Source organism: Mus caroli, unplaced genomic scaffold, assembly GCF_978045245.1.
Source record: "Mus caroli unplaced genomic scaffold, Mus_caroli_1 scaffold_16, whole genome shotgun sequence".
In the NCBI taxonomy this organism is placed as follows: domain Eukaryota; kingdom Metazoa; phylum Chordata; class Mammalia; order Rodentia; family Muridae; genus Mus; species Mus caroli.
The window spans coordinates 44272800-44284946 of NW_028227271.1; the positions used below are offsets into that span (position 1 = coordinate 44272800).

Here is a 12147-nt window from a genome sequence, read left to right on the forward strand (position 1 = left end):
CCACTCCTTGAAAACAAGCTATTTCCTCAGAGCTCTCTTCCCTCCCTTCCTCATCCAGTTGATTCCTTTTCTGTCATATCTCACAATGCTCAAACCAACTCCAGTATCTCTGGGCTTCTGTTGCATTCCTCCTGTGTCTGTGGCTAGTACGTGTACAACTCAGATTTTACTTTTTGTGTGTGGTTCCTTGAACAGTAACTCTCTCTCCTCTCAACATGGGAGGCTTGAAAATTCTCTCTGTGCTTGGTTTATCATCTTATCTCCAGACTTTGTCATAGAGAATATAACATGATAGATAAAGAAAACATTTTCTGAGGTGGGTAGTGAATTAACCAATTTGTCACATAGTTTCTCAGTCTTTATGTAAATGGCCTTCCTTGCTTAAGCAATTTTATATAGAATTCTGTGGATTTTAGTCTAAGCAGCTTAAAATGAAATAACTAGCTCACCAAAGACCAAAGGCATGTGGGTTTCATTTATAAAAATAAAAGCAACATTGTATTGTTGCAAATCTTGATTTACATTGGAGTAAAATTAATTGGATAAAGCCAGCAAGGTCATTTAAAAGGTAAAATTACTTGCCATGGTGAAAGCTAGATGGCCTAAGCTCAATCCTGGGAACCCATGATGAGGGACAACCACTCCCAAAAGTTGTCTTCTAAACTCCATAGACCCACCATGGCACATAGATGCATGAACTCATACATCACACACATACACACACACACACACACACACACACACACACCACAAATATAATGATAATAATAATAATAATGCTTAATTTTTTATTGAACAATAAATATTTAATCTTTTGTAATTGATTGGAGTAAGAAAAACTTTCTAAAACTCACCCTCCTGTGGCCAGGCCTGGTCTCCTACAGCATGCCTTTGACATGTACAAATGGTGTATACACATGCCCAAAGACAGAGCCATTCTTCAGATTTTCACATGTGCCGGTAGAGTTTCAGTTATACAGCATAGAGTCACAGTGCATTCCAGCACTGGCATTCAGATGTGAAATTTCTCAGAGCCTGGAGAAGAGCTGTAAGCGCTGTCTTACTAGATGTCAAGATTCTCGACCATATAAGGAGTACAATCAAGTTTCAGGTTGATGTAGTCAGATATGTAAGGGGATATATAAAGCCCTGGCACGTTTCTACTTCTACATTAGCCACAAGCAGGAAACGGAAACTGAAGACAGTGAATTGCATGAACATATCACAACATAGTGAACTATGAGCGCAGACTACGACAGTACTCAGAAGATTATGGCAGTGAAATGTGGCTTCTCTGAAACCTTCTAGCACTGCCATTGCGTCTGCGTCTGCGTCTGCGTCTGCGTCTGCGTCTGCGTCTGCGTCTGCCTCTGCCTCTGCCTCTGCCTCTGCCTCTGCCTCTGCCTCTGCCTCTGCCTTTTGCCTCTATAAGCTGAAATGTATAACACAGAACACACAGCAAAGATCTCTCTGTAGTCAGCATCATTTTGAACTATATAAACCATAAATACATTCATGTGACTGCACAACATAGAAAAAGTGTAAAAAATAAGAAAAAGAAAATATTAAGATATCCAACTAGGTAGCGTATTTAAATGTTTGTGCATCATTCTTAAATGCAAGATATTTGGTGACCATGCATCTTCATACATCTCCAGCATCCCTACTCTATACATGTGCAGGCACATTTCTCTCACTCCATCTTATAAATACAGACATGTTCATTCTGGCCACACGAACATATTTGATTCTTTATCCTTTCCATGCCACCTAGCCATTCATCCTTTGCACATGCAGTTCCCTTTGTTTGAAATTCTTCCTGCTTTTTCCATCTAGTTACCTACTGATCACTTCCTTTAAACCTCGGCTGGACCATCAGCTCCTCACAGATATGTTCACTGACAAGGTTAAGTAGCATTGCCATAGACTATCTTTTCTTAATATGTCAATTCTGGTTTTCAGTGCACATATGTGCCTATTTGATTGCTATTTGATTTGTCATTTTGAGAAACGCGAAAGACTCCCTGATTGTGATATGTGAATGCCCATCTCTAGAAACTGTTTCAGTAAGTAATAGGATGTAATTAATGAATATTAGGCCATGCTCAATTTAACTTTCTGACATTGTAACCAAAAGAAAAGAAAGAAAGAAAGAAAGAAAGAAAGAAAGAAAGAAAGAAAGAAAGAAAGAAAGAAAGGAAGGAAGGAAGGAAGGAAGGAAGGAAGGAAGGAAGGAAGGAAGGAAGGAAGGAAGAAGGGAGGGAGGAAAGGAAAGGAAAGGAAAGGAAAGGAAAGGAAAGGAAAGGAAAGGAAAGGAAAGGAAAGGAAAGGAAAGGAAAGGAAAGGAAAGGAAAGGAAAGGAAAGGAAAGGAAAGGAAAGGAAAGGAAAGGAAAGGAAAGGAAAGGAAAGGAAAGGAAGTTTTGAAAGTTTTAAGTCTATTGATTCAGGCCTATGGTGGCATATCATGATAGTAGTATGTGGTTAAGCAAAACTGTTCACCACAAGATGGGAAGAGAACTGGACCAATTTCCCATTATCTCTCATGTAAGTGCATACACCATGATCTAAGACGTGCCACTAGATCCTACCTCCTAAAGTTTAATCATTTCCCAATAGCACTATAGTGGAGAATAAGCCTTTAACAAATGAGTCTTGGGGGGACATTCTAGATCCAAACTATAAGTAACCTCTGTCACTATAAATTCCATCCTACAGAATCACAGGTAATTTGAAAAGACTAATGAGTCCTCTGAATGGAACACGTGTCTTTATCTGAAGAATTTACCCAAGGTCATCTCACTTCTATTACCCTCAAAAAGTACATGCTCCAACACTGAGGAAAACTGCACTTTGAGTCAACAAGTTGATGGCTATTAACAAAGAAGTCAAGCATTCTCTTATTTCACTATTTGTTGGTCAGTGTGTGGTTTTGATGAGGCTATCAAAGCAAACTCCAGGAGAGCAGCCGATGTGCTTCTGAAGTGATGTTTAAATCTATTTCCATCAGCCTCATGCAGTTCCACGCCTATTCACACATTCTTTTGAGATTCAATTTCACTCCAAAAGCCATCGGTTAGTTCAAAAAAACACAAGAATCAAATTAAACATCAAGAAGTGTCATCAGCATCGTTTGATGAATTTAAACCAACTTCAGTCCAATTGACAATCCCAAATGCTGAATGAAATGTCTGCCGCTTGTCCCAGAGATACATGAAAATGTTCTGTACAGATCTTAGCTTTTTCTTGTTTCTCCTTATAAACTGTCTTTAGACATGTTCACTCTCTTGCCTTTACAACCTCTACAGAAATTTCCCACTCCCTCCCAAGCATGTGGTATGATCATCTCAATCCCCTACTCACTTAGTGGTCATAAGCACTTATATCAAATAATAAAGCAGACATCCCTGACCACTGTGAGTAAACAATACGGTCCCTCACGCCTGACTGGATGCAGTTCATACCAGCTAAGCATTTTTCCCTTGGTTGATTATCTTTCCCAGCCACTTCCTTCTTTAAATTTCTAAGCTGCTATCATGTCAGTCTACACTCCATGATGAAAAGCTCCAACTGGCTCAATGGGCATGGAAATTTTCAATAACTGAGCCTCTCCATCCCAAAGAGAATCTATAAACACGATTCTGTGTTCTTTGCAAATGAAGCTCAGAGCAATGTCAGTTGCATGATCACATCCGGATGGCAGTGTATTTGTAAGAGAATGATGGCAGAAGCTGCCATACCAGTCACACTATCAGCAAAGTTGTGGAGTATCATGCAGAGTTCCCAGTGGGGGAGGTAGGTGGACGGCTGGTGCCTTGGCTGATGAACAGTATCAACTCTGAAAGCAAAGGCGTCTGTATTCACTAACGACAGCAACAGACGAAGTAGTATTCTTTTTTTCCCAACGACATAGGTTCTAATCCAGATTTTTTGATAGAACCAGAGATTTATAAACTACATAAGATCACTTCTAAAATACATTTTTATATACTGAGTTTCATGCAAAGAAGCGGTGTATTTTGATCTTACACTCCCTCCTCACAACCCTCCCTCCAATTCCTTCCTGCTGTGCCTCATCACAGCATCCGCTCCCAATTTCATGTCAATAAGCTACAAAAGGGAAAGGGAAAAACAAGTGAGTTCAGGTTAAGTTATGGAAAATTATAAGAGAAGATAGAGGGAAGACAGGAGAGAGATAATTAACCCTGAGAACTCTAAGAATGTTGCAAAAGCCATAAGGAAACCTACTATTTTATAAGCTCTGTTTCTGTCTTTATCTCTGTGTCTCTGCCTCTCATTCTGTCTGTCTCTGTCTGCCCACCTCTCTCTCTCTCTCTCTCTCTCTCTCTCTCTCTCTCTCTCTCTCTCTCTCTCTCTCTCTCTCTGTGTGTGTGTGTGTGTGTGTGTGTGTGTGTGTGTGTGTGTGTAATATAGTCCCTATACAGAGAGACAATTGCTCCTTCAAGCTGCAAACTGCTTTCAAGAATTTTTTACTTTCTTAGACTACCTAGAATAATTTTTGGTATATATGCTGCATCCTGACTAATGGACAGCAATATCAAAATGCCATCTGATTATGGGCATTGTGGTGTGACTTGTGAGCCAGTCACTGATGTAGGTAAGCATCATATTATATGCAGCTGCATATAAACTATGTATAAACCTAGTTTATAATGGAGTCTGAGATCTCACAAGAAGCTAAACAGAAGCACTTATTCATTTTTCTGTTTGATGTTGTATAACTACAAGTACTTTGGCACACAAGTCACATACAAGATATGTTCTGCTATAAGAATCATCGTTTATACAAGAATGTGAGAATACAACAGGACTGAGCTATTGGCTAGTTACAGGTGCCACACTTGCTCCAGTTTCCAAACAAGAAATGTGATGACAAGAATATTATCCCTGTCCACGAAGAGGCCCTGGCTTCTACAAGGAAGCCATGCTAGGTTTGAATTCCCAAGTCTGCCACTCTGGTTTCCTTCGTGAAAACGGATATATTGTTAGCATATTTCAACACCTAAACCTAAAAGCCATTGAGGTAAAGTTCCTTATTCCAGCACCAGCAATGGTTTGCTAAGTTTTTCAGAACCATCATAGTAAATGTACCACCTATATGATGGTTATGAGAAAATACTCAATATAGACTATGCAATCTTGTGTCTCCTGAATTTTTAAAGCACAAAAAGTCAGTTGATTTGGGGCTTTCATTTCTTAGAGAAATGTTTCACTTTATGACTATTCTGACAATTGTATTGTTATATTTATCTGACTGTTGTATTTATCTACCAAATAATACTATTTCTGTATTCAAAACTATATTCAAATCTTCTCTTAGTAATACCCCTTTGCTACTTAATTTCTGTTCTGTTCTGCATAATAACTTATTAGTGATTGTATCCATGCACCTGACTTCTTTGAACTGAAATTTCCTTGTGTATGAAATGTGAATAACAATACCAAAGCCATCTCATGGATAATAACAACTTCCCTGTGGCATTAGCAACCCTCCAGAAAATAAGAGTATACCCCCGTTTGCTTCTCTGTTGCCATAATAAAAGCCACTAGCAAAATCAACTTGCAGAAGAAATGGTTTATTTCAGCTCATAGGCTATAGTCCATCATTAAGAGAAGCCAGGGCAGGAGCTCAAAACAGGAAACTAGAGGCAAGAACTCAAGCAAAGACCATAGCAAAATGTTGCTTACTGGCTCACATCTACTGCTTTGCTTGGCTATCTTTCTTTTTTCTTTTATATATATATGACCATATCTGGGAGTACTGGTCAGTTCATATTGTTGTTCCTCCTGTGGGGCTGCAAACCCTTCAGATCCTTGGGTACTTTCTCTAGCTCCTTCATTGGGGATCCTGTGCTCCGTTATACAATCCAGGCTCACCTGCCTACAGGTTGCACTGCCCAGGGTAAACTGGTCCCTCCTCCATCAGGTAGAAATCAAGAAAATTATCCCATAGACATGAACACGGACTGAACTGATAGAACCAATTCCTCAATTAAGATTCTGTCTTCCCATGTATGTCTTTTTGGGCCTGAGTTACCTCACTCCGTTTCTAGTTCCATCCATTTGCCTGCAAAACTCAGGATGTCCTCATTCTTAATAGCTGAGTTCCATTGTGTAAATGCACTACATTTTCTGTATCCATTCTTCTGTCATGGGACATCTAGGTTGTTTCCAGCTTCTGGCTATCACAAATAAGGCCGCTATGAACATAGTGGAACACGTATCCCTGTGGCATGGTGGGGCATCTTTTGGGTATATTCCCAAGAGTGGAATAGCTGGGTCTTCAGGTAGATCTATTTCCAATTTTCTGAGGAACCTCCAGATTGATTTCCAGAATGGTTATACCAGTTTGCAGTCCCACCAGCAATGGAGGAGTGTTCCTCTTTCTCCACATCCTCTCCAACATGTGTTGTCACCTGAGGTTTTGATCTTAGTCATCCTGATTGGTATAAGATGGAATCTCAGTGTCATTTTGCCTTGCATTTCTCTGATCACTAAGGACTTTGAACATTTCTTTACGTGTTTCTCAGTCACTGGAGATTCCTCAGTTGTGAATTTTCTGTTTAGTTCTATACCCCATTTTTTTTTTGATTGGGTTGTTTGGTTTTTTGGTGATTAACTTCTTAAGTTCTTTATATATTTGGGATATTATCCCTCCATCAGATATGGGGTTAGTGAGGATTTTTTTTCCCAGTCTGTAGGTTGCTGATTTGACTTATTGACTCTGTCCTTTGCCTTACAGAAGTTTTCCAGTTTTCATGAGGTCCCATTTACCAATTGTTGATCTTAGAGCAAGAGCCATTGGAGTTCTGTTTAGGAAATTTCCCCCTATGCCAATGAGTTCAAGGCTCTTTCCCACTTTCTTTTCTTTTAGATTCAGTTTATTAGGTTTTATGCTGAGATCCTTGATTCACTTGGACTTGGACTTGAGCTTTGTACAGGGTGACAAATATGGGTCTATTTTCATTCTTCTGTGAACACCTCTGAAAGAACATGGATAGACAACAAAGGACAAGTCAAAAGGTCTTCATGAGAATCAACTTGACCTGTCTAAAAGTAAGATGAGTGTGGCTGAGAAAAAGTGACCTGGGGAAGTCGGCTGACCATGAGGTGACAAGAAGCTAGCTGGAGAATGGCCTGCCTGTAAGCTGTATAAATGATTTTAAGCCCATTCTAAATGAACTGGAAAAGATTTAAGAAGATGAATGTTACTTGGTTTGTGCTTTAACAAGTAATAAAGGAAAAGCCATAGTGGGGGAAAACATGAAAACGGTGGAACTACAGTCCAATAAAAATAGTAAGTGATTATGTTAAAACTGTAGCAATAGGACCATCCAAGAGATTTCTCTTTGGATAATCCTATTAATGGAGACTATGAACAATGTGAGGATCCTGACTCCACTCCACTTCAAGGAAGCAGAAAAGGACAATGAACTTTTCTTGAAGCACTTTACTCTTGTCTGGCCTCAGTGGGAGAGGAAGCGCCTAGCCTCACAGAGAGTACTAGAGTAGGAGAATACCCAGGAGGTCCTCCACCCATTCAGAGGAGAAGGGGAGGGGTGGGGGAAGGGTTGTGGGAAGGGGTGACTGGTTGAGGGGGGAGGGGGTAGCAATGAGAGAGGTCTAAAATTAATAGTAAAAATAAATAAATAAATAAATAAATAAATAAATTTAATTTTTAAAAAGACTACTGAAGATGTCTCTCTTAGGACCGAGGATATAGCCCATTTGGTAGAATGCTTGCTGAACATACACAGTCCTGGATCCATCTTCAGCACCACGTCTATGTGACATAGTAGCACGTATCTGTAATTCTAGTAGTAACTAAGAGATGGAGATAGAACAATCTGGAATGCAAGATCATATTCACAGTATAAAGCAAGCTTGAGGGCAACCTTATGTCAAAAAAATGTTTTTTTATTAAATGTTTGAAAATGTTTTTTTTTCCTCTGTGAGAATCCTACTCTATATAATCCCTATGAAATATTTTAGCAAACACACACACACAAATTTATCCTCACATTAATTGTAAGAGGGGGGAAACGCCATAAAACCTGTTCATACGAATGTGATAAAATTAGGCTACTAAAGCTCAGTTGTGTGTGTGTGTGTGTGTGTGTGTGTGTGTGTGTGTGTGTGTGATGCAATTAAAACTTTAGGAGAAAACCAGAGTCGTAGTAGAAACCCCTGGTGATAGGACAGAGAGTGTGACTTGCACCTTGAGGATTTCCTGCACCTTGAGACGTGCACCTTACGTGAGCAGAGCAACGGTCTTCCTGGAATTTTACTTCCGCTTCCGGGACTGGCAACATGGGCTCTCCTGAGGAGCAGTCTATTCCAGGTGATGATTTTTATGAGGAGAGTGGAGACCTCAACACGGGCTTGAGCCTTGCCAAGAGCACCGAGGGTGAAAGCAGACTCTCAAGTCCCAAAGGCAGCCAGCTCACGTTGGTGTCCCAGCTGGACGCATCAGAGAACCCACCCGTGGTGCTTTGGGCCGGAGGATACTGGCCAGATTCCCTGGTGCCCGAGGAAGAGAGGGTAGGTTCCCCAATGGATGAAAAGGTGGTTGGTTTGAACTTCCTCTCCCAACCCAGTGTAGAGACTGCAGCCACTGGGCAGCAGGTGACCAATCTAGAGACAAAGGGAACCAGAGAACACCCATCCCCAGAGAGCCTTTGTGCTGAGACAGAGGCAGGCTCCAGCAGGAGAGCTCCGCAATCTTCTGGCTCCGAGGAGGCAAAGGCAGCCTCTGCTGGCACTTTCTTCCCCAAGGGACTGGAGCAAAGCAGAGCTTGGGTCACCCCGAGGAAGAGTACCACTAGTAGAATGGTGATCGGCGAGAATGTCCACCACCCCACTTCCGAACCTGAACCATTAGACGAATTAAATGAAGTACAGATGATGAGAGTGACCATTTGCCTTAAAGATGGGAACCATGGGAACCACGGGAACCAGGCTAAGAACAGTGGCCCAGCAGAAACTGGAGACCTAGCTAGACACTCAAATGTCCAGACCAGGGACAGTTTCATGCGGATGCCCTCCTCCCTGCTGGTCTCTACTACCCGGGGACTTACTTCTGGCGTGGAAAGACAGGCCTCGAAAGAGCTGGAACCCTTTTCCTCTAAGAAAAAGCAAGGCACCTTATGGGGTAAGGGAGGAAGCAAGTCCAGCTACCCAGAGGCTGCTGCTGGCGTAGGTGCCCTGCCCAAGGCCAGTCCTAGAAAGAAGATGGCCCAGAAGAAAAAACCCCTGTGGGACGCCTCAGCAGTTACCCTGGGGAGAGCTTTCCATCAATGGGGCCAGAGACTGAAGTCAGCTCCTGCAGAACCAGCCACCTTCCCCCCAATCTCTGGTGTTGGCCTGCCTGGGAGATCCAATAAATGCTCATTGCTGCCTTTAAGACCCAAACAGTGCAAGAACTTATACACTGGGAAGAGATCTGGGGCAAAGAAGACAAAGGAGTTACAGTTGGTAGCAAAAGAAGACACTGACTCAACCAGAGACCCCAGCTCACAGGTTCAGTTTCCAACACACAGGGCAGAGCCGCCTTGCCAGAGTGTGCATCAAGAATTCAACAGCGGGGATATAAACGCCCGAAGCCTCCAGGATGCAGGAAACTCTCAGTCCTCAGCCCTGAACCAGAGAGGCATCGTGTCCAAGAAATCTGCACCCTCTGGTGACCAGGAAGAACCTGTGGGTCTCCCAGTCCCCGATTCAGAGATACTGCAACTACCTGTAACACAAGGCTGTCCCCGTTGTCCAGAGTTACAGAAGGAAATAGAGGACCTCAGGAAACAATTGTCAGCCCTGCAGGCTGTCAGTGAGAAGTTCCAGACCCATTCAAGTTAAACCCAACGTGTCCACAAGACAAGCAGCTGATGTGGCTCCTACTCCTCCTCCTGATTCTCCCTGCCTCTTGCTGCTGCTTTCTTTGCCCCCTGCCCCTTTCCGAGTCGTTTCGAATTCAAATACTTCCCAGGAAGGAAAATAAAAGTTTGTGATAGAAAGTAAATAAAGATAATTCTAAAGAACACTGGCTTGTTTCTGCCTTCTTAAAACTGGTCTACATACCAACAAGGCCTGGGATGGAACCTGAAGAAACACAAATGTGTTCAAGAGGTCAAGGGTATTTTTTTCCCAAGCCTCTCTAAGTTTTTCAAGCTATTAGTTTTTATTGTGGCTTCAAGTTCTGATTTGTTGGCCTGTTGTTTGTTTGTCTCCTTGAGAATGATCCTACATCAAGGAGATCATAGCGGTTCCCCAGATAAACATAAACTACAATCTCTGATTTTAAATGGCTTAGAGGGAATTGCTCTTTTTGACAGGGCTTGCACTACTGATGGGAAAATATAAATATAGGTGCTTGTGTGTTGTTTTAATATTTTAGGCAAAGAATTCAGTCAGCTGAAACCTCTCCTGTTCTTATCCAAGCTTCTCTGATTAAAAAAGGTCTGGATTCTCCCACAAGCCTTTGTTCAAATACCAAGGAGAAACCTGTCTTATGTAGTAGCATTAGCACATTCCAAGGCTTACCAGATAAATTCTTGGTGCCTGACTAGCACTACAGTGGCACAGTCAGAACTTCTGAAAGAAGTCAGTGGGGTCTGTTGAATATTTATCTCACAAAAACCTTAATGTAAAAGATCTCTATGTGATAAACTCTCTAGATATGACAAGCAGAAAACAGATACAAAGCCACAGCCCCAAGCTTAAAGCAGACCATACAGTTGTTTGCAAACAGAAGCAAAACAAAGAAATGACTTAGTGGAAGTCATTTTTCCCACAGTCTTTTTCACTTGGGTCTCCTATAAAGTGATTCCATCCCTTCCACACCCTTCTCCCATCTCACCCCAGACATTTAGACTCTATTGATCAAGCATAGAGTACTGCACTCTTCTGAATCTAGAAATAGAAAGGGTGCTTTATTTACTTTGAAGATGCATCATCTCATGGAGAGGAGAGATTCACACCAATACCAGAGAACAAACTGCAATTCATAGTGTAAAAATAACTGTAAGCTATGTGGCATTGTGGGCAGAGCCCTGTTACCAACACCATCTTTAAATCTGTTTCAGTGCTTTCTAATGAAGGGCCCTTGCATGACTCAGTTTCATTTCCTTTAGGCTTTCATTCTTCTTCTATAAAAGGGGGATAATAACGAGTCTTTGTGTGTGAAGAAGAATTACCTAAAGTTTAAAGTCATATTTCAGAAAAATATAAAGGACCACCTATGGTTGTAAGTCTAAAGACAGTAGAGCAGAACTTTGAAGATAGATTTTTATACCCTGGAGGTAGAAATAGCACCCCCACCCCCTTTAACTATTGGAATAGTCCAAAATTAGCGAAGAGAGCATCTCTGGAACTTCTGCAATATCACAAGTAGCTGGAAGAGAGATACCCAGACAGCCAGTTAGAAGCTGCCCCACTGGTTGACACCCTCTGAGCTGAGAGAATCCAGACCAGAAACCCTGTGTATGTACAGGACAAAGAGTCATGAAAACTTACATATTGCTACTCTTGTAAGAAAATGCTTTCCTCTCTCTCCCTCTCCCTTTTCCTCTTTCCCTCTCTCTCTCCCTTTCATGAATACAATATTACTCTCTGAAAAACTTTAATTAAAAAATACCAAGGAAGCCAGGCATAATGGTACATGCCTTTAATCCCAGCACTTGGGAGGCAGAGGCAGGCAGAACTTTATGAATGCAAGGCCAACATAGCCTACATAATGATTTCCAGGACAGGCAGAGTTATATAATGAGACCCTGTCTCAAAAAAAAAAATTACCAAGATAAGTTGCCAAAATATCACACGTACTTCATAAAGAAGAACAAACAAAAATCACCTAAATGGAAGTAGCACAAGGAAAGCATACTTATGAAATGTGTGATGGGAAGTGAGAATTGTAATCAAACATAAACATCATTAAACAGTAGTATATGCTCAGAGCAAAGGAGATATTTGTTAGTGCTCTGTGTTCATAAAAATGAGAGAATCATCACTAACTCTTAGCTCTCAGAAGAGAATTCTTAAGAAAATGATCATAAATGAAAGGTCATAGTAAAATTCTTACAGTGAGCCAGAAACACACACACACACAGAACCATAAGGACTCCAGATATGTTGCT

At 41.4% G+C, this 12147-nt stretch overlaps 1 protein-coding gene across 1 annotated transcript; it reads left to right on the forward strand.

The window, feature by feature from the left end:
• Nucleotides 1-8329: 8329 nt before the first annotated feature.
• LOC110310828 (uncharacterized protein CXorf49 homolog) lies at nucleotides 8330-9993 on the forward strand. The gene has a single exon (XM_021183935.2). It carries the CDS (start codon nucleotides 8330-8332, stop codon nucleotides 9869-9871), a length of 1542 nt encoding a protein of 513 aa, XP_021039594.1. The 3' UTR covers nucleotides 9872-9993.
• The last annotated feature ends 2154 nt before the right edge of the window (nucleotides 9994-12147 follow it).